The 22,739-nt window shown below is 37.2% G+C and overlaps 1 protein-coding gene across 10 annotated transcripts in view; it reads right to left on the reverse strand.

Moving 5' to 3' along the window:
* Nucleotides 1–231: 231 nt before the first annotated feature.
* RMDN2 (regulator of microtubule dynamics 2) overlaps nucleotides 232–22,739 on the reverse strand; it is a 117,486-nt gene continuing 94,978 nt past the window's right edge. For 9 of the 10 annotated variants that reach the window (XM_007477023.3, XM_016425104.2, XM_016425105.2 and 6 more), the window contains 4 exons: nucleotides 21,629–21,727; nucleotides 16,534–16,587; nucleotides 16,373–16,453; nucleotides 232–351 (listed from right to left, as the gene is read on the reverse strand). In XM_007477023.3, the coding sequence (XP_007477085.2) occupies nucleotides 298–351; nucleotides 16,373–16,453; nucleotides 16,534–16,587; nucleotides 21,629–21,727 (288 nt within the window). In that variant the 3' untranslated portion in view covers nucleotides 232–297. Of the gene's footprint in view, nucleotides 352–658; nucleotides 1,470–16,372; nucleotides 16,454–16,533; nucleotides 16,588–21,628; nucleotides 21,728–22,739 lie in introns of those variants that run through there. The other variant, XM_056794472.1, reaches the window with a different exon arrangement.

Below are 22,739 nucleotides of genomic sequence, written 5' to 3' on the forward strand. Positions count from 1 at the left end.
TATACAAAGACAACATTGTTAGAAATAATTTGGTATTGATATTGAAATTTTCATGGAGTCTTTCTATAACATGATTGATTAGCTTTTTGATTCTGCCAGTCATGGAATGCATTTAGAAAACACTTTTCTTCACCACCAGGGTGGAGATATCACTCTCTAATTCTAAATTACATTCTCCCAAATTAAAAAAGAAATACATAATGTGATATTAAAAATTGCATAGTTGGCCAGTTGAATTTTCATCAGTTGTATTTTAAAGTTGCTGCATCTGGTTTGCTGAAGCAAAATGTCTTATTTCTAATTCTTTAAAGAATTGGTTAAAACTTCCAACTCCTTCTCTGCCTGATGGTCCTAAAAAAAATACAAACACATAATGAGATTTAACATTTTTTAAGGATATATTTTTCTTTCTCTCCCCCAGAAAGAGGTATTTCATTTTTCCCCTTTTATGAATAGGGGATTGGAATATATTTCTTAGTAGCAATTATTATAAAGAGAATATACTAGGAACTATGCTGGGAGCCATCAAAGACACATGTAGAAACTGGATGGAAACACCCATTGAAACCACCCTAAGTGACTTTCCTTATTCACATCCCCTTATTATTGGATTTGCTATGATTATTATTCTTACTTAGCCCTCCCCCCCCCCCGAATATTACCAGGAGATCCCATTTACAAAATTAAGCCTAAGGATTCTTGTATATCCACTTAAATAGGGCCCTCTTTTCTAGGCATAAAAACTTCTGGCAAATCTGTGCTCTGAATTCCCCAACCTATATCTGGATCATGTTGATTCTATCCTCTGACCCTGCACTTAGCAACAATGTTTGTTGACTATCTTCTTAAGCTTTGCATCTATTGTTATGTTCTATGGAAACATGTATGTTGAGAATGAAACTGTGTGCCAAGTAGATGTGTGATCATGAGGGCAGAAAATAAAGCCAAGCCTCAGCCAAGGGGGAGCAGTTTCTATGTGAAACCCTGTACTGCAGGTTAAATAGAAAGCTGTGTCCCATCCATCAATCCACTGAAACCATCCCACCTCCTAGACCCCATCCCCAGTGGGAGGCTGGACCACCCCATAGCAACTGGAGTCTGAACAGGGACTCTTGGTTAGGTAAGCTCCCCTTCCCAGATATAAAAAGGCCCCCCAGAACAAAAGGCTCTCTCCAAATTTGTACAGTTAGGATCCCATCCAGGGTGCTGCAGATCTCCTATAAATGAGTACAGGTAAGGAGTGGTGGGAAAATCAGAAATTTTGAGAATTTAAAAAGGAATGGGGCACAGGGAATCGAAAGAAAGAAAGCTATTTACTGGAATAATTAAGCACATCCTTTAAAAAAGGGGCAGGAAAACAAGCAAGCCACAGCTGGCTAAGTTCTTGGATCTTACTCAATTCTGTCGTCCGTGGTTCTCTAATGAAGGGATGACAGGTCTTGTGCAGACTGTTTCTAGCCTGTCTGCAACTGAAAAGACACCTTCATTGTCTAAACAGAATTCTAAAGCTGAAGTCTAAGATTTCAGTGCCAAACTCAGATCCTGATGAGGAAAGACTTCCCTCTGGAGACGAGGCTATGTTAGAAGGCAAGGCAGATAGGTACAACAATTCCGATTAGGGCTTTCCCATCCAGGTTAGCCAGCCACTGGCAACCCTTCCTCCAAAGAATTTTCCTCCACTTAGGAGAGGGAGGAATAAATGCATGGAAATGAAGGGTCCTTCTTTTCTACCTTCATGATCCCTAGCTCCTTGGTTTTAGCAGAGAGGACCCCATTTTTCAATCCCTGTCACCCACCTCTTCAAATGTTTATGCTTAAGGCTCCTGGAGCAAAAGTTTCTGTTCACTGCTCACAGTTTCTAAAGAGAGAGCACTTTGGAAAAGGCAAGATGGATTTTTTCACTTCTTCTTCCTTTTTTTCTTCCTCAAGATCTTGAGTAAACACATTAATTTTTAAAAGCATGCTTCCCTTGGTCTGTGTTTAATGTTTGTTTTATGTGTCTCTAATTGTGTACATGTTGCAAGTCCTGTCTCTATATTTTCCTAATTGGGTATTTACAAAAATCTTTCAGAGTGCCTCTATAAACTTGACTTCTTCCTTATATTGGGAGGGGCCCCCTGGGAGAAGAAAAAGATTTATTTGGAACACACAAAGGGAAATTTTATCCCATAATTTGGATACTCTTTCAGATTTAATATAAAGATCTATATATGTAACCTTGGAAAATTCTAGTTAGTCCAAAAATGTACTAGGATGCAGCATGACTTTATGATAATAATTGTATATCAATTAAAGGTGAAATGTTAGCTAAATTTGATCCTGCACAATATCTATACTAGAGAAATTGTTTATTATCACTAAGAAGTTTCAGAACTGTTTGAATGTAATTAATAGCCCGTTTGACACCAACAGGGAATTTCTCCTTTTCAAAAGGCAAAAAAACATACTGCATGCTTAATAAAACATAAGATATTTATGTGTAAAATTCAGTCAGACAATAGGTATAATGTATTGTGGAGAACTTTTTCCAGGAATTAAATGTTGGATTTTAATATGTGATGTTTTTTGATTATATAGAAATAATAAGTGATTACATGTTAGCATTGGGATTATAGAAGTTTAAATTTGGTAATCAGTATATGTGAATTTAGATAGGTATTAAGAATTGGTATATGGCTAAAATTAGAATTTTTAATCAGTGTTGCACCTGATTGTATTGAGAAATTGTTTTTAACTATTCAAACATAATTTCTCATAATGTCATACTGGATGTACACAAAACATGTATGAATTTTCCTGTGAAAAATAATAATTTTTATGCAAATTCTGTATAATGTAATTGGCAAGATAAATTTGAACAGTACAGAAATCATATAAGATTCATTATTAGCTTATTAAATATTCAGGAAACATTGTTAAGGAACTTTAATCAAAGTCAATTTGGAAGTTGTGAAGCTTTTAATTAATATATTCGGAGTAGTTTAATATCAAGGTTTTTAAAACATGTAACTTAAGTATTAAATTGAAAAGAAAGGAATAAATTTTTTCCTCAGCAAAATATTATTACTAGGAATATAGCCAGATGCAGTCAAGTGTGGGAAAAAAAAGCCTCAGCAATCTTGGGACCATTTCCAAAAGTAATTTAACCCCTTCCATAGGCACAGAAAGGAGATCAAAAGTGCTTGCAATTATCCAACACTTATATTAAGGGACTAATACAGCAACTTTAGAGATATAATTTGAAAAACCTGAAATGTTAGTTGACAGCTGGAATAAATTTTGACTGGTAATAAGACATATTACAACTAAGGTTAAAGAATAACAGGAATTTTAAGAGTATATTTGAGCATTACCAAATACTATAATTTCTATATACTACTATTAAGTAAAAATATGAGCTTTTCTAGAAACAGACAAGAAAAAAGGCTTTTTTGGTTAAAACTGCAGCGTGTGTAAGAGAGAATTTGCAAGGCAAGCATGCAACACAAAGCTGAGGACAGAAGAGCTGTCAATCAAAAGGTAACATTCCAAGAGGAATGTTACCGGGAAAAGATAGAGTCAAGCCAGCAGCTGAACTGGGGGAGACTTACTTCTGACCTAAGCTGAGAGACTCTCTTGGCTTCTGAGAGAGGAGGGAAGAAAAAGTTTTTGTGTGGCTGAGGGTGGTGGCTGAACCTGAAGAACTTATTGTATATCTGAGATTTGAGTTTGAAGAAGAAGAAAGAAGAAAAACAATTCTCCTCATAACTTTCTGACTGTCTCTGATAGTGACTAATTGCCATACTCCCAATGCCCTCTTAACTCTTTGTAGAGACTAGGGAAAACCTCATCCCTCTTACCTCATCCTCTATCCTTGTCCTGTGCTCCCCAATATAGCCCTTATTGAGAAAGGAAAAGAGTTTTCCCTCATAAACCTCATAGTTCACCTTGAGTTACTTAGAAGGTGGCTGACTAAAAGGGGAAAGAGAAGAGAGGCAGGAGGAAGATGGTGGAAACCAGGAGGTATTGAGGGAAGAGGATAGGAAAAATCTTGATCCATTTGCCATCTAGTATTGATCCATAGACACCCTCTGAAGTATCTCTCTATCTCATAGTATCTCCTTTATTACAAAAGTCCAAACTATAAATTCAGAATCTAAAAAAGGTTCAGGTTAAAAAACATGCTTCCCTCTTAGTCATTACAATTAATATGTTAGAGTTAGTTAAACTAAGATAATATTGCAATGATTTATGAATAATTGGATTAATTGTTTAAGATGCTAATGTGAATATATTAGAATTGAAAGACTTATGGTTCAAGTGGTTAGGACAAATTCTTGAGAAAAAAATCTATATTGCTTTTTGTACATCAACATGTCAGTCTTTCCTATAAATGCTTCCCTGTGAACCATAATATATTCATGATATAAGTTTAGGATTACATTTTGAAAAGTTAAATATGTTAACCCCTCAAAGGAAATTGTTTAGAATTGCTAGGCTACAAACCCCAGCTAGTGTTAAATAAGCACACACTGTCTGACAACCAGAAGCAGGTTTTTTGATTACAAAAATTTCATTGGTTACTAGAAAATGGATTCCATTATCCACCTTTATATATGGGAACACACACATACTTTCGAAAACAAAGATGCTATGATTTTTAAACATTACTATTAAATGTTTTAATTATTTAATTATTTTTGAGTAAACCTGCCTCATCACATACACTCTGTTTCTCCTGTTGCAGTGTTACCTGTTTCCCCTCCCTTTTTCTACTGCAGTAAAAAGGATTCTTAGAGAGCACTAAAAAAATTCTATGATAAGTAGAATTATACTCAATTTAAACATACTTTAAGATAGGATAGGCTAGTTTTTTCACCACTACAGTGACATGTACATAAATAAAGCTTCTATGCAGCAAAGTTAGTGAGAACCTTACACTTATTTTAGGTAAATATTCTAGCAATTGCTAGGTTAAGTGAACATGCAAGCAACCTGTTTTCAAATTAAGATAATGATTGGAATTGGAGTATTATTGATTATGTCTGGAATTTTTTGTCCTTTAAGAAGAAAATAACTACATCTGTTATACTTTGCTTTTATTGTTATCTGATGCTTAGTCTGTGCATGTATATTTCTAAAAAAGATCTTTCCCCCTGAATTTCTAAAATTCTAATTGGCCCACAATTAAAATGTCACAAGTATTAATTAATTACTAGGGATATATAATCTAAATTTTTAAATTAAAACTTAGGACCTTTAGGACATGTCCTCACCATGACTCCTGCCCCAACAACAAGCCACATGACCAAGTCCAGCAAGAAGGCAATGAAGAGAATGCAGATACAGAGAGACTGTGTCAAGACAACAGCTCAGAATGCTCTACCAACTTGGGAACAAATCAAGACACCTGAAGCCCAAGCACAAGCAAGGATTTTCACCTCCTCATTGTACTGCTGCTTTCTACTTTACACCAATGACTCTGACTTTCTCGGCAGTCCTACAGATGTCATCCCCCATGACTTTTAGAATTTCTTGTTCAGGTTGCATTTAAACTAATTGTCTTAATCTCTCCATTCCTGTTACCACTGTATTTGTTGTTGAACAACCACCTTTTATTTTGCTTCCTGTCAATATGACTACTGACTGGTATGCCCTACAATTAATCCCCCATAGATTAAGCCACTCTAAGCGCTCCATTGCATCCCCTGTTTTGGGTATTACTGCACTCATTTCTATCATTATATCTCTAGGCTCTACCCTACATCAAGTCCAAATTGAATTAAAGTCACTCCAATTAAAAAAACAAAAAAGGGGGAGATGCCAGGAGCCATCTGTTTGACATGATTACATGTAGAAACTGGGGAATCCAAGGCAGCACCCAGGAATGATGGAAACACCCACTGAAACCAACCTAAGTGACTTTCCTTATTCACATCCCCTTATTATTGGATTTGTTATGATTATTATTCTTACTTAGCCCTGAGAAAAATAAATGAGAGCAACATGCTTACTGAGTTAATACAGATGTCCCACTCTTCTCCCCGCACCCCGCAGAATATTACCAGGAGATCCCATTTGCAAAATTAAACCTAAGGATTCTTATATACCCACTTAAATAGGACCCTCTTTTCTAGGCATAAAAACTTCTGGCAAATCTGTGCTCTGAATTCCCCAACCTATATCTGGGTCATGTTGATTCTACCCTCTGACCCTGCACTTAGCAACAATGTTTTGTTGACTATCTCCTTAGGCTTTGTGCCTGTTGTTATGTTCTATGGAAACATGTATGCTGAGAATGAAACTGTGTGCCAAGTAGATGTGTGATCATGAGGGTAGGAAATAAAGCTAAGCCTCAGCCAAGGGGGAGAAGTTTCTATGTGAAATCCTGTGCTGCAGGTTGAATAGAAAGCTGTATCTTATTCTGCCAAAACCGTTCCACTTCCAAAAGCCTATCCCTTGTGGGAGGCTGGAACACCTCAAAGCAGAATTAGATATAACTCATGTGTGAAAATTTGGATAAACTGGAGAAATATTCCAAAAAGAAGACAAGCTAGAGGGTCCAAGAAAGTAGGAGGAGAGGAGTGGAGAGAGGGTTGGTGTCCTTTGTAGAAGCTTAGCAAGCTGGGATCTTCCTAACACTAGTACAAAGACACTGTATGGCAAGGAATAGTGAGGTTCCATTCTATAAACTAGCTAAAAGAGCAAAATAGGTAGCATTTATATATGTCTTGAAAGTCTGTGAAGCACTTTTACATGTGTTATTTCATTTGATTGGATAAATTAAAGATCACCAAAAGAGCCTATCCTGAGGGGTCTTTGCCTACAGAGATCATTTTCATGATAATTTCACATTATGTGATATTTCATGATATTTCACATATTATTTGATAATAATCACATAATTTCTGTCATTCCAAATCAGTGCTTACAAAAAGTGGGGAGTCCTTACACATGACTGTCAAATTACCAATGGCTTCAATGGCTTTGACTACTTAGGTCATATACAGAGAGCTATGAAGCCTAGTGGGACATTGGGCCTTATAGATCATCTCATCTAGCTCTTTCATTTTATAGATGAGGGCAATGACTCTGACTTCCCAAGGCCACAGAGCAAATCTGCCAGAGTTAGGATACTTTGAGGGGTCCCATTTTCTCCACCACAACACAGTGCTTTAGGAATCAATCACTCCAGGAAGTTATATCTCCTCTTTTGTAAAATGAGGGACTGAATTTCTCAAGAGATCTTGTTCTAGGCTTAATATTCCATATGTGAAGTTCTGTATTTTGGTGTTCTTCTGTTTATGCCCTGTTGCTTCAAATTAGTAAGTATTTAAAAACTATTTCTTTAAAGAACACTAAAGTAAATAAATCATGACCTCTGCTTATAATATATTTGTATAAAGATAAATTCTCTTAGAAAATGACATTTAACTGACATTCTTCACAAATGAGAGATCTGGAGGAAATTGTTACTAATAGGGCTCTAAAAATTATTGATCCAGAATTGTTCAACATACCATATGTATATTTTAAATGCCTCACTAATGAATTAACACCTGAACTTCACTTTAATTATTCTAATAAGTGAAAAAAAGTTCTTTATTAATATCAATCATGAGAAAAATTTTAGGTTGTTATAGTATCAAGAAAATGTAAATAGATTATCTAAGCAATTTTTTTTGGTACTTGGACTCTGATGTCAATACTATATGAATATTTTTGCCAAATAATTAATTAGAGATTTCAGTTATCCTTACCAAGATTCAATTGCAGGAAAGAAATGGCCCATTATAATGATTTCCAAGATGCCTATAGTAAAAAAAAAATCCCACCAACAAAAACAACTTTCTATTATCATTGAAAAAGGAGCTATTATTATGATTGTTGATGTATACCACATTAATATAATTTAATCAGTCAAATAGTAAGGATTTACCAAATGCCAGACTCTGCTAAAGGTGAAGATACAAAGAAAGGTAAAAGGCCTCAAGGACTTTACAGTCTAATGGAGGATGCATGGTACAGATTTCCTATGAGTTGAGTCTTGAGGGGAGTGATGGGAAACTAAGAGACCAAGGTGAGGGGGCTGAATGTACAAAGACATGGAGAGGAGAGATGGTGGGTTGAGTTTGAAAAACTTCAAGCAGGTTAATGTTGTTGGATCATAAAACACATGGTAGGGAATAAAGTGTGAGCAGGCTGGATATCACAGCAATAATAATAATAATCAAGAATAATTACTGATGTTGATAGCAGATGGCTCTTTACATACATTAACTTGGGTTACTTCACTCACTCCATCCAAAGGTTTACCAACTACCTGGGAGACATACAGTTGAACTAGTGATCAAAAAGGCAGTCCTTGTTCTCCAGAAAGCTTTAACTTAATGGTGGACGTGAGGTGGAAGAGATGGGTTAGAGATGAGAAACAAACAGATGAGGTGCAAACACAGCAGAATATGATGAGGGAGATGACAAATGTTAGGAGAAATTGAGGGCAGAGAGAGCCCTCGGGCCATGTCAGAGAAGACTTAATGAAGGAAGATTCCCCTTTCTCCTGAGGTAGGTCTTGAAAAGAAATATTTCAAGAGATGGAATTGCATGAGGATTGGTCTTCGTGAACCTACATGGGTATGGAGAAAGAAGGCAAGGTGAACTTGTGGAGGAGTTAATTTCTATTTGATTGGAGGGTAGCATATAAATTGGAACAATGTGAAATAAAGATGGAAAGTAGGTTAGAGCTCAAAGGGCAATAAAAGACTGTCTGCCTTTTGATCCAGCCATAGCACTGCTGGGTTTGTACCCCAAAGAGATAATAAGGAAAAAGACTTGTACAAGAATATTCATAGCTGTGCTCTTTGTGGTGGCCAAAAATTGGAAAATGAGGGGATGCCCTTCAGTTGGAGAATGGCTGAATAAATTGTGGTATATGTTAGTGATGGAATACTATTGTGCTAAAAGGAATAACAAAGTGGAGGAATTCCATGGGTCTGGAACAACCTCCAGGAAGTGATGCAGAGCGAAAGGAGCAGAACCAGGAAAACATTGTATACAGAGACTGATACACTGTGGTACAATCGAAGGTAATGGACTTCTCCATTAATGTCAATGCAATGTCCCTGAACAATCTGCAGGGATCTAGGAGAAAAAACACTATCCACATTCAGAGGAAAAACTGTGGGAGTAAAAAGACCAAGGAAAACCAACTGCTAGACTACAGGGGTTGAGGGGATATGACTGAGGAGAGACTCTAAATGAACACTCTGGGGCAAATACCAACAACATGGAAATGGGTTCGAATCAAAAACACTTGTGATACCCAGTGGAATCGGGTAGCATCGGCTAAGGGATAGGTGGGCGGTGGGGGGAGGAAAAGTATCTTTGTCTCCAATGAATAATGCTCAGAAATGACCAAGTAAAATAATGTTAAAAATAAAAAAGAAAGTAGGTTAGATCCAGACTTTGAAGGGCTATGCTCAGGGCAAAAGGAACCCTGAAAGGTTCTGTGGTGAGGAACTGACTAGGTCTGTCTTTTGTCCCAGGGCCATTATTTTGGCATCTGTGTGGAAGATGGAAGACGAGGGGAGCCTCTGAAGATCAATCAATCAGGAGACAAACGTTATTACAATACTGGTGGGAGGTGCAGAGGGTTTGTGCTAGCAGGGTGGATATGAAAAGAAAAAAAAAAGAGAGAAAAGCTCTCATTTGAATTTACTTGTCTGTGTATCTGATCTTCCAACAGAAAGTAAAGTCCTGGAAGGCAGGTTTTCTTTCCTGTTTGTCTCCCCAGCTCCTGGCATAGTGCTCTGGCACTTACAGCATCTTTGTTGGATTGAACTGAATTGATTGTGGAAGTGATTGTGAAGATGAAAGTGACAAGACTTGAAAAATCACTAAATGAGGAGAGGGAGATGGGTGAGGAAGAATGAAGAGTAAAAATATGGGGAAGTGGAGTTCCTAGTAAATATTTTTCATTTATTATGGATTATGGGCCTTTGGTTTCTTTTTAATATTCTGTATCCTGTACCTCATAATTTTCTCTGCTTATTTTCCAGTGGAAAATATCATTAAAGTACAGTTTTCATTCACTTGGGAAATACTTTATCTGAAAACATAATTTTATTTAATGGTTTTTTATGCATGAGCTTTAATGCCCCTGTTGACGCTAACAGAGCAGTTATTATTTATTTAGCTAGCAGCCTTATAGGGCTTTAGACAGAAAAATCCTATTTATTTTGAGAAGACTTGTTTCCCAAGACCTCAGATTATACACCTGGGGCCAAAACAAGACCACATGACCTATACACAGGTGGCTATCATTTCAGAGTCAGGAAATAATAACCCCCTAAAGTCAGAGCCCCAGATCCCCTGGCACTCACAGCATAGTAATATCAGAGAAATTATTTTTGTCCAGAGGGGTTGGGATGATTAACATATTAGTGAATCTGCTACATTTTTAGCAATTTTGTCAGAAATGCTGGCACTAATGAAAAAAAAAAACACTTTTAACTTTTGGGCTTGTTGCTTTTCCCCCTTGACTTTAGATTTATTTGTGTTCATGACTCACAACTCCTCCCTTCCTTTCTTACCATATTATAAGCTTCTTGAGGACAGAGAGTGAATCATATTAATTTTTGAAATCCTCTCCCTTTTGCTTGTTGAATCTCTTAAGTTTGGAAAGGGTCTACCTAGGATCCTATAGATTTAGAACTAAAAGGGTCCTTACAGCTTAGAGACCATTCAGTCCACCTCACTCCCTACCCTCCATCTTATAGATGAAGAAACTGAGGCCTAGGGAAGGTGTGTGACTGGTCCAAAGTCACACAGTGGAAGAGCCAAGAATCAAACCCAAGAGCTCTGATACCAGTTCTAGCATGCTTTTCACCACTTCCCCTCTCCTCATTTCAACCTCATTTTGCCTTGCTTTGTTTTCCCAAAGAACCAAAGAATCACAGAGTTTCAGAGGTAGAAGGTAACCCAATGCCCATCAAGACCAGTTCATACCCACAAAAGAATTCCCTTGTATAAGACATCCATTATATGGTCCTCTAGCTTCTGATTGAAGGCCTCCAATGAAGAAAGAGCCAGCTAGTTCTGGTGGCAGCCCATTTCACTGTTTTCCCTTACTTTAAGTCTAAAGTTCTATCTTTGCAACTTCCACCCACTACTTAAAGGAAAATACATGAGGCCTTCTGCCTCTGATTTATCTATTAAATTGGACCATTTCCTAGGAAGATCAAGAGGGCAAAGGCATTGAAAGAATAAAACAATGAGAGGCAGACAGAGCAAAATTGCTAAGAGGGTGCTGTCTGCTATATACTTAAAAAAAATAAAACACCCTTACCTTCCATCTTGGAATCAACACTGTATTGGTTCTAAGAAGTAAGAGTGGTAAGGGCATGGGAGGCATGTGACTTGGCCAGGGTCACATAGTTAGGAAGTGTCTGAGGCTAGATTTGAACCGAGGATCTCCTGTCTCCTGTCTGGCCTCTCTATCCACTAAGCTACCCAGCTGCCCTCTGCTATATATTTTAATTGGTTAGCCAGAGGTTATACATTTCTTAGGTTTGATTTATGACCAATAGTATCTACTGGCATTTACCTAGAACTTTTATTTTGTTGTATATTATTAGACTTTTGATATTTATTTTATATTCAATTGTTATAAATGGAACACAATTTTGTGATCCTGGGAACATTATAAAAATGAATGCTGAAAGAAAATAAGAGAAAATCAAAAGCATTTCCACATAAAAAATGACAAAATATCTTATTTTAACCAGTGTCAAAATCAGAGTAAAAATTAAAGTTTAAAACGTAGCACCTACTTTATAGGACTGTTGTGAGCTCCAAATAAGATATATTTGTAAAGCACTCAGCATGGCGTGTGGCATATCCTGGATGCTTAATAAATACTTATTTCCTTCTTTTCTTCCTGTCATTTCCTTTCTCTTGTTCCTTTCCTCCTTTATTTCCTCCCTCCTTCCCTTCCTTCCTTCCTTTCTCTACCTTTAATTTCTTCCTTCTCCAAACTCTCCTCCATACAAATGCCACTTGTCAAACATACAGATCTGATCATGCCAGCTCCCTATTCAATAATCTCCAATGACTCCTTCTTACTTCTAGGAACAGAAATCAACTCCTCTCTATGTCATTTAAGGCTTTTCACAAATGAGCCCTTTCCTGACATTGCAATTTTCTTACATATCGCTCTCTTCTACACACTTGATGGCCCAGCCATATTGGCCAACTTTGTATTCATTACCTGTGATGCCTCTGTACTGGTTTTCCTCTCTTCTGGTAGGTAACAATGACTTTTCCTTCCTAATTCATCAGACTCTGGCTTCCTTCACGATTCAGCTTCGATGCCACCTTTTGTAGGAGGCTCTTCCTGGTACTCCCGCTGCTATTGCCTTCCCTTTCACGGTTACCTTACACAAATTCTGGATTTTTCTTGTATGTGATCATTCAAGAACATATTGTCTCCTTGTGAGTTCCCTGAGGGTAGGAGCTGCCTTTCTTTTTTCTTTGTATCCTCAGGGCTTAGCATAGTACCTGGCATATTGCAAGCCCTTAATAAAATACTGTTTATTGATTAGTTAAACTCCCAGAATTTTATAGGATTTTCTCAGTGAGATCTATGATCTCATGTAACAATTCTATAGCTAATTCTTACTTATCGTGCATTTAGTAAAAATGAAATGAATTTTAACCCCTCCCACGGCACATCATAAAAACAAATCTCATTGGATCCTTCCTCCTGTGCTTAACCTATCCATTTTCGTCTATACCTTTCTTCTCTTTCCCAGTCAAACTCTTACAAAAGATTGTCAACATTTGTCCCCACTGTCTTCTTCTCTCAGTCCCCTTTGTACCCTTTGCTGTCTGTCTGGTTTCTCTGACCTCTTCACTAAACTGAAATGGTTCTCTCCAAAGTTACCGATGCCCTCCTGAGTGCCAAATCTTCCTCTTTCTTGACCTTTCCGGAGCACTGCTGACCATGATGACCACCTCTCCTCCCAAATACTCTCTCCTCTCTGAGACTTCATGACATTTCTTTCTGAAGGGTTTCTTCTCACCTGTCTTGTTGCCTTTTCCTGGGCTCTTTTGTAGATTTGCCATCCTCTTCTAACTGTGGGTATACCCCAGGACTCCAACTTGAGACTTATCTATCTCTATGCCCTTTCTCCTGATGTCTCAAGAGTTCAATAATCTTTAAGTAGATACCTGACTTTGCTCTCAAGGCAACTGCAATAGTTTTCTCTTTTGGACTTTGTTTAAATTTTTCCATCAGCCCTTGCATAGTATAATTTACCTTGCATCATCATTATTTGAAGTGAAAAGTATGTTCTCATTTGGAGTCAGAGGTCCTATGCTGGACTTTGGCTCTGCTATTTAATAGCTGGTTGACTTGGGTCACCATTATTTTTGAACAAAAGCATCATTTGTGATTTTTTTCCATTTTATTTCTTTTGAAATTTTCTCCTCTTTCATATAGCTTAAGAATCAAGTGTGGAAGCAGCTAGACGGCACAGTGAATAGAGAGCCAAACTTAGAGATGGGAGGTCCTTGGTTCAATCTGACCGCAGATATTTCCTAGCTGTGTGACCCTGGGAAAGTCACTTAACCCCGTTGCCTAGCCCTTATCTCTTTTTTGCCTTAGAATCAATATAGAGTATGGATTCCTAGACAGAAGGTAAGGGATCTTTTTAAAAAGCAAGATCTCAGTTCCTTTAAAATTGTTGCTCTATCTTGTATGTCTTTAGTCCAGTCCAGTTCATCTTGCCAAGTCATCCTTGTAAGTCACATTGCTACATTCTCAGAAAGTACTTTTCCTAATTATAATAATAGTGAAAGCTAACATTTATAGAACGCTTCAAGTTTTGCTAAGTGTTTTGTGCACAGAACCTCATTCAATCTTTATAACAACCCTGAGAGGGGGGTGCTATTATTTTTCCTGTTCTATATATGAAGAACCTGAAGCAGATAGAGGTTAAGTGACTTTGTCCAGATCACATGGCTAGTACGAGTCTGGGGATGGATTTGCACTTAGTTTTCCTCACTCTAGTCCAGCACTTTGTCCTCTATGCCATCGAGCTGCCTCCTATGCTAAAAGTCCAGATACACTGGTTCCATTATCAGTGCTGACGAGAATAAAATATAGGTGTATGTGTCTATATGTCTGCATATATATATACATGCATCTATACACATGTGCTGGAATATCTATTTTGACTATATTATCCTATTTTAATCTGAAAATATTCTAGACATAGTCTGGCTTGGCTGGATTTTATACTCAACATTCTGTGGCTTATTTTCTCTTTAAGTTGCATTTTGCTGTTTTGTGAGTTGATCCTGTTAATAATCTTGTGCCTTTTTTCACCCTTCCCTTCCCCTTTAGGATCAATACTGTGCACTGGTTCCAAGGCAGATGAGCAGTAAGGACTAGGCAAAGGGAGCTAAGTGATTTTCCTGGGGTCACAAATGGCTAGGAAGTATTTGAGAACAGATTTGAGCCCAGAATCTCAATTGAACTCAGGACTCTCAATCCACTGGCCCACCTCGCTGCCTTTGTGCCATTCTTTCAAAAATCTCTTTGCACCACCACGGATATAAATCAGAAAAGAATCTGTAACGTGTTGTCTTAGAAATTGGCCGGGAGGAACTGTGAGGTGGTGACTCGATCCTGGTCACATCGCTAGTATGTGTATGTGTCAGAGGCACGTCCTCTTGCATGATGTGTTGCAAACGCCATTGCTTTCTAAACCAGTGTTATTCGAGGCTGTCTTGTTTTCTGGTATGGAGGGTAAACAGGACCCAAATCTGAAAGGGGCATTAGAGCCTCCCTGATCCTGACTCCTCGTTGTAGATGAGAAGACTGTAGCCAAGGAGAGTTGGAGAGCTTGCCCAAAGTTAAACAGATATGTAGGATCAGAGACAGTTTTTAAACAGGTCTAGGGCTTTATCCAGAATCCAGAATGCTCTCCCCTTAAGCTGTTTGCCTCTCATGTTTCCAGGCTAAAACTAGGTCTAGTCTCTTTCAACTTCCTGGCTGTGACATGATTTCACTGCCTATTTTTTAAAAATAATCCAACAGCTATTAATTACAGCTCTCATCTCAGACTTCTAACTCATCTAACATGTCTAAAGTAGAAACCTGGAATTAAGAGAGGACAACCAAAAAAAAAAAAACCTACAGAAGGTAGCTGTGGCCCTGTTCTGTTTATGCCTCATCTGAAGAAAGAGCAAAGCTAAAAAAGGGACTCAACTTTGTTGTCACAACCCCAAAACAGGCGACTCTGAGCTTTCTTTCTCAGGTCACAGTTTAGAGAGTATAGTTAAAGCTTGACTGTGGTTATTAGGGAGCAAAAAAAACCAATGGCAATTCCTTTTTGCTTCCTTGATGGCAAGAAAAGCCTTGGACACAGACAGTCAGACTACTAACTGGCTAATCCTCCTAACATTACTGGCATAATGTGAATCAATCACTGAATGCTGTCAAAATTAAGTCACTGCCAGCATGGGAAACAGTAGGGCTTAGAGGGAAAACATTAGACTGTAGTTGAAAACTTGTGTTTAAGTACTAGTCTTGCCACTTACAAGCTGGGTGACAGTGGCAAAATCATTTCACCCCTCTGAAAGCCAGTTCTCTTATCTATAGAACTAGGGGGCAGAATTAGGTGGCCTCTAAAGGTTGTTCCAGCTCTAATAGTCTAGTATGCACATTTTACAGCTAGAGATGTAGTTTTGGAACAGAGGTAGGTCATAAAAATTGGGGGAGAAACAAGTCGAGCTAGAAAGGAGGCAATGGGAGATCTATGGAGGCAGGAGCCCAAGGGCCAGGAGACAGGAGCTGGATGACATGCTCACTTCTCCCCTATGTGCTTTGGCAAGGGTGCCTCCTAAGGAGAACTGGACCCTGTAGGGATGGGCAACTTTTTTGGAACCAAACTCTGAGCTCTTTTCTGTTGCTTCTTAACCCTGTTCTACCATGAGCTCCCTGACAATAACTACGTTGTTCCCTACTTCTCTATCTGGATCATTCTGTTTCCTTTGCCCAGCTCTGAGTGGTCATGAGATATGGTGAGCTGCTGCCTTATAAGCTTGTCTCAAAAACACTTCTTCCTAGATAGGCAGTCATTATTAGCATAATTCTTCTAGTTAGCAGAAGAGAGAAAACCAAAGTCAGGATGTCTGTGAATCTAATAAAGACTAAAACATCCTTAAGCTAATTATATTTAAGTGATATTTTTGTATTTTTAAAAATACATTTAAATATTTGTTTCTGTTTCTCTCTCTCCATCTCCTTTTCTCTGTTATCTGATAAGTAAGGAAAAGGATAATTGAGAAGAGAAGATTTGGATCAGTTGCCGTGATCTGTACTTACATTTCTGTTAAGAGAACAAAGCAAGAAAGCAAAATCACAATACATCAAAGCCTTTTCTTTTTGCCCAAGATCTTTGTAGCACTGAAAAAAAAAAGAAATCAAAGTAATGTGCTAAAGAATAACACAAAATTTTAAAACTTAAAAAAATCATTCATGGTTACCTTTGCCAAATATACATAGTTGTACTTGGAATATCCAGGTTTTAACTCTTCAGCCTAGTCAAAGAATCAAAGCAAAACAAAATGAAAACAAGCAAAAAAAAAAAAGGACAAGGAGAAAATGAGAAATAAATGACGAGAACGAAATTTACCAATTTCAAATGCCAACATATACATTTCACTAAGATTACACTTTCCTCCATTAAAGGTATATCTTTTAATCAGATAGAGTACTACATTATCATTTGGAAGAAAATGTCATTTGCTCTTGGATCAATTTATAAAAATTCTACTTATTATCTTCATAGAAGTTAATTATCATTGTGTGTATGCTTTATGAAATCATATTTTCCTTTGAAAATATATTGAACATAAAATAAATATATTGAACTTAAGATGGCTTGGACAACTGAATTTTAAAAATTTACTTTACAAGTATGGGATTGGAGAGAAGTGACTAGGTAATAGTTTCCCTGAAAAAGATATGAGAGTTTATGCAAACCTCAAACTCAAAATGAGTTGATTGTGATATAGTTGCCAAAACAACCACTGTGACTTTAGGTTGCATTAAGACACAAATTAAAAAAAAAGGGGGGCAGAAGGGTGGTAGCAGAGATGGTAAGAGATCCGGGGTGCTAAACAATACTCTAGTATGGAGTACTGGGTACACTGCAGTGTAGCAAAGAAAACTACTGATAGTCTGGATCAGGTCCAAAGGAAGATGACGAGATGGTGAGAAACTGCAGGCTATGCTGTTGTGGATAAACTGAGGGAATTAAGGATATTAAACTGAAAAAAGTGTATATGCATAAGTGTGTGTGTGTTGGGGGTGGTGTGGGAGGCAGTGCAGGATGATTGAGCATTCTGCAGGGTTATTATGGGGAAGGAGGTGAGGCTTTTCTACCTGGTACTCTACCTGGCCCCCTGGAGAAGATTTAGGAACAACAAGTGAAAGTTACCAAGAAGTACATTTAAACTAGATGTAAGTACAAATGTGTGGGAGAACCTGCCAATTCTTAGAACTATTGGAAAGTAGAATGGGCTATCTCATGAGGTCCTTGGCTCTCCATTACCAGAGGTTTTCAAGGGTGACCATTTGTCACAGACATTGTAGCAGTGACTCTCATTCAAATATGGGTTGGCTTATATGGCCTCTAAAGGGTAGATCTGATAAGAGAAAGAAGTGGGATGTTAAATCTTATTAGCATCTTATGCTTGCTACATATCTCTGTCTCTTGCTCCTGTTTTCCAAAGAGTGGGATTCAGGTCTCCAAAGAGTAGGGATAACCCCCAAAATAAGGGGTCTTGGGAACTAAGCAGATAGGTGTTGTCAGATTAGATTCTTGTATCATTTTCCAAATCACTTCTCCATCCTTCTTCTTCCTCTCTTTCAACTTCTATAAGAAGACATTTGAAGTCTTTCATAAGATGGCACCACCGACCTTTTGCTCACCCTCTTATTCCTCACATGTCCCTTCATCTCTTATCTCTGTACCTTTCATATAAATGTCTTCTTTCCTATAAATGCCATCTCTTCTCACCTGACTTAAAATCCTTTGCTTCCTTTAAGATTCAGCTTGAGTGGCACCTTTTTGGCATGAAGTCTTTCCTGACTCCTGAAGTTACTACTGCCACTTCCTCTTTCTTAGTGACCTTATTTTTGTTTTCAATATATGCACATATGTGTACATATTGATTCTTAATGAAATGTAAACTCCTGGTTTAACTAATGATTATCTGTGCAGGCAAAGAGCTTTACTGTTGCTTTACTATGAGACTTCTAATATCAGAATAAACTTCAGTGTTGCATCCAGCTGTACAATGAATGGGAAATATGTTCCTTTAAAAATATCAATAATTTGGTTATATTCACTATCAGATTCAGTGACAGAGTAGTTTACACTTAGTACCTATGAATTGTCTCTTTTGACCCTGGAGACAGTGTACTTAATAAAGCCTGTCTTTCTTTTCTCTATGGTTACTGTAATACACTGAACAATCTCTCTCTCTCTCTCTCCCTCTCTCTCTCTCTCTCTCTCTCTCTCTCTCTCTCTCTCTCTCTCTCTCTCTCTCTCTCTCTCTCTCTCTCTCTTTCTCTCTCTTTCTCCCTCTCTCTCTCCCTCCCTCTCTCTCTCTCTCCTCTTCCCCCCTCTAACTTTTCAGTGACATGCCTTGACACATGTTGTAAGTACTGTCTATAATTTTGCCACAGACAATTCATGGCTCTCTGTGGTGCACAATAGGAATGATTGAAGGAACTATGGATGCTAAGTGTAGGGAAGAGAATACTTTGGGCTATATGATAGCTCTTTTGGTCCCAGAGAGTAGAAAAAGGAACACTGTGAAATTTGAAAAAAAAAAAGTCAAGTTTAAACCTAATGTCAGAAGAAAAAAAAACACAAAGCTTTACTTACAACATTAGAATTATATACAAAAGGTTGCCAGGGAAGGTAATGGGTTCTCCTGCCTTGGATATTTCTAAGCAAAGAGTAAGCAACTATCAATGTATAATATCATAGGGGGATTCCTTTTGGGATGTGGATGAACTGATCACTGAAGTCTCCTTTAACTCCAAAATTCTGTGAATAATAAATCATTAGTCCTTTACCAAAAATTTTTTAAAAACAAGAATCCTTTTTGCTATAAAAAGTATAAAAATTTAAATTATTTGCTTTGATGGCAATATTTAAAAACATTTAAACCCCAAATAAGTTATATTTGTAATATGCTATTAAAGATATGATGACATACATTTAGATTTTTTCTACATTTCTTCCAAGTGGAGAGCTGGCTGGAATGAGTTAAAAGTATTTTTTCAGTTATCAAAATAAACTGCATAAAACTGCCAACTCATCTCTATAGTCCTATATAAATTCAGGATATAATACCAACAGTCAACCATCAACAACCCTATGAAGTAGTTAGTGCATGCACTATTATTCCTATCCTACAAAGTGAAAAAAACCAGGAGACCCATAGAAGTCATATGATTGTTCTCTCTATGGGATAGGATCCAACTTTAAGTCCTCTAACTTCCAATCAGTTGCACTTTGCTATATTCTTGTTGTTTTTCATCTTTTCAATTATGTTCGACTCTGTGATCCTATTTGGGGTTTTCTTAGCAAAAGTACTGGAGTGGTTTGCCGTTTCCTTCTTTAGCTCATTTTACAGATGAGGAGACTGATGTCAATGGGGTGATATGACTTACTCAGAGTCACACAGCTAATATCTGAGGCCAGATTTTAACTCAGGCAGAGAAACATTCCTGACTTCAGTCCTGACACCCCTATCCATTAGACTACTTAGCTACCTTTCATTATATTATAGTACTCATTTATTTCTAACTTATGAATTTTGATTCTTTAAACTTATGCTATTTTAAAAATCATAGAATCACAGTAATGAGAAAGATTAGAATTACAGATTATTGAAATAATATCTGCAAATAATTCCCATAAATTACACTTCCTCTTTTTTATTTGACTTACAAAACGATCATTGAGATTATCGTACTTTCCAGTAAGATTTCATCTCTTGACTTCCTTGCTCTCCTCTGTTACCAGTAATACCTGAGTTAATGAACCTTTGCCTGAAGTAATAGCATACAGAGTTTTTGTCAGAAAGAAATTCTAGGTGTCATAAGAGCAGCATAATATAAAGTTTTGATGCTCAAGGAATTAAGAACCTGGTTGGGCCAGCCAGTTAAACACACACAAACAATTAGAGAATAAGAGAAGTAGGTAACTGTGTGCAAAATTATGATTCTGACCATAATAGCTACAAAGGAAAGAACTCAGAAGGCAGCAGAAGTCATTATAGGTATAAGTGTTATAAGAAAGGCTTCTTGAAGAAGATATGCCTTGATCTGAGCCTTGAAGAACGGAAAAGATTTGGATGGCTGGAAAGACAAGGAAGGAGACCATTCCAAGAGCTTGGCAAATACTGCCCAAATGCTCACCTATTCTAATTACAGGTAACTAAGAGTTCTCTAGACAGAAATATCCTTACAATGGAACTATGCCATTTACCTAGCTACTATAAGAATAGGATTAGGGAGAGGGGCTACATCTGTGATTTCACTGGTAGAAGGAACTTCCAGGTGAAGAAACTCCCTCATCAGGGTCACAACCTTGGTTACATAGTTCAGGATCAGACAGCCAGTATGTCAGAGTTGGGACTTGAACTTGGGTCTTCCTGGCACCAATGCTAATTTTGCATGCACTGTGACATACTGCCTCTCAAGCTATCATAACTTGATGGAAATATATTTTATAATCATTCTTTTGCTCACCCAAACCTTCTCTTTCATTTAAACAAATGAAGGGAAATATCCATTAAGAGATAGTGATCTACATGAAAAATGTTACTAATTCCTGGACAGGTATATATGTGTATATAGCTCACTACAAAGTTAGACAGTCGTGAAGTAAGGATAATAGTTAGAAAATGATGGTTGACAACTAGCTAATGGGCTCTAATGGGATTCACATCAGCTCTATAGATCAAGAGGAAGACTTACTTCTATCACACTGAATAAATCCTATTTGGAGGACTGAGGAGGAGAACAAAGGTAACCATCCCAAAGAATAAGGATTGTGAGTTGTACCAATGGAAATAGTACTTTCAATGAGATCAGAAACTCACAAAAGAAGTGAAGTACAATAAATTGACCTTGAGATTTATAAGCCAGTCTAATATAGTTTTGGTTAGTGTGACTTGATCACCAGAGCCTACTCACTCCAGGGTGAATTGATAAAATTGAATATTTTTAACCTAAAAAGAGTTCAGTGGAAACCCCCAAAAGGTTAAATCTTGGCTTTGCCAGATTTCCTAGATTATTTTAAATTAAATAATACAAATTATTTGGATCAAATATTTCTTGCCTAATGATACTGTATAATTCTGTCACAAGAAAGTGTCATCTATTATATATAAAAGGCAATTTGAATACTCTGTCACATGTTACTATATGTAAGAATTATAACTTCATGTCATCAATTTTATAGTAGCATTCCTTTAGCATGCTGGATCACGGTTAAGTTTTGTGATAAATGGGCAATTATTATTTTTTTAAATAAAAGCTGGTAGCCATGATTACCTTCAGGAAATTTCCCAAAGCTTCCTCTACACTCGAAGTTGGAACCATACCAAAAAGAACTGAGGCCATTTTCTTCTCCATCCAATTCAAATTGAAAACCTATAGAAAAACAACCCGTTTAGCTGGTTGTCTTTGACTAACCAGTCTCTTTTGTTACACCTTACCATGTTGGGAGATTTCAACAGTTATTAAAAAAAGAGCTTTATGAAATTAATTTCAAAGAAAAATGAATTCTGTAAGTGTTATATTAAAAATGATTTTAGAAATCACCATGGAAAAGAAATTTCCAAATATTCTAAGAATTTAAAGAAAAACTATCCATATTCATTCCACTGAACTCATATTTATAGCTTATGTTAGCTATCTATTGTTTTAGTTCAATTCAAGATATTAGCTTGTGTAATAGATACACATAGTTCATATCACAGATAATGAAAAAACAAAGCTGAATGTCCCACAGCATGAGAAAAAGTGCTTAGAAAATTCATTAGTATATTATTCTCATATTCATCATAAAACTCAGTCATTTGTTTTGATCAATCAATCAATAAACATTGGTTAAGCACATGGGCACTGTGGTAAGTACTGGGGATACAAAAAGGAAAGGAAAGCAGTTCCTAAAGGCTCAAAGAGCTTATGATATTCTAATAGGAAAGATGCTAAGGAAACATATAGGCAAGTGTAGCATGTAAACACACAGAGAGGTATATACAAAATGGAAGTGAGGTAGCCGTTGAGGGGCAGACATTAGTAGTTTGGGAAACAAGAAAGGCTTTATGCAGAAAGAGCACTTGGGCTAAGCTTTAAAGGAAATCAGGGATTCTGGGAGATTACTTTTTTGATTTTGTTAAATATTTTCCAATTATATTTTTATCTGAGTCCTCTCTTAGGAGCAGCCTGCTGCCCATGTTTGATGCCTTTGGTCTCCCCTTTTCCTCATCCCCTCATCATCTTATATCTGGATGGTCTCATGGTACCCCTGCCATCAATGTCTGCCTTCTTCAAACCATCTTTCACACAGCTGCCAAAACTGCATTGCTAAGGCACAGATCTGATAATGTTCCTTCTCTACTCCAAAATCTTATTTCCTATGCCAAGGTGATGTGACTCA

Source organism: Monodelphis domestica, chromosome 1 (genome assembly GCF_027887165.1).
Source record: "Monodelphis domestica isolate mMonDom1 chromosome 1, mMonDom1.pri, whole genome shotgun sequence".
In the NCBI taxonomy this organism is placed as follows: Eukaryota; Metazoa; Chordata; class Mammalia; order Didelphimorphia; family Didelphidae; genus Monodelphis; species Monodelphis domestica.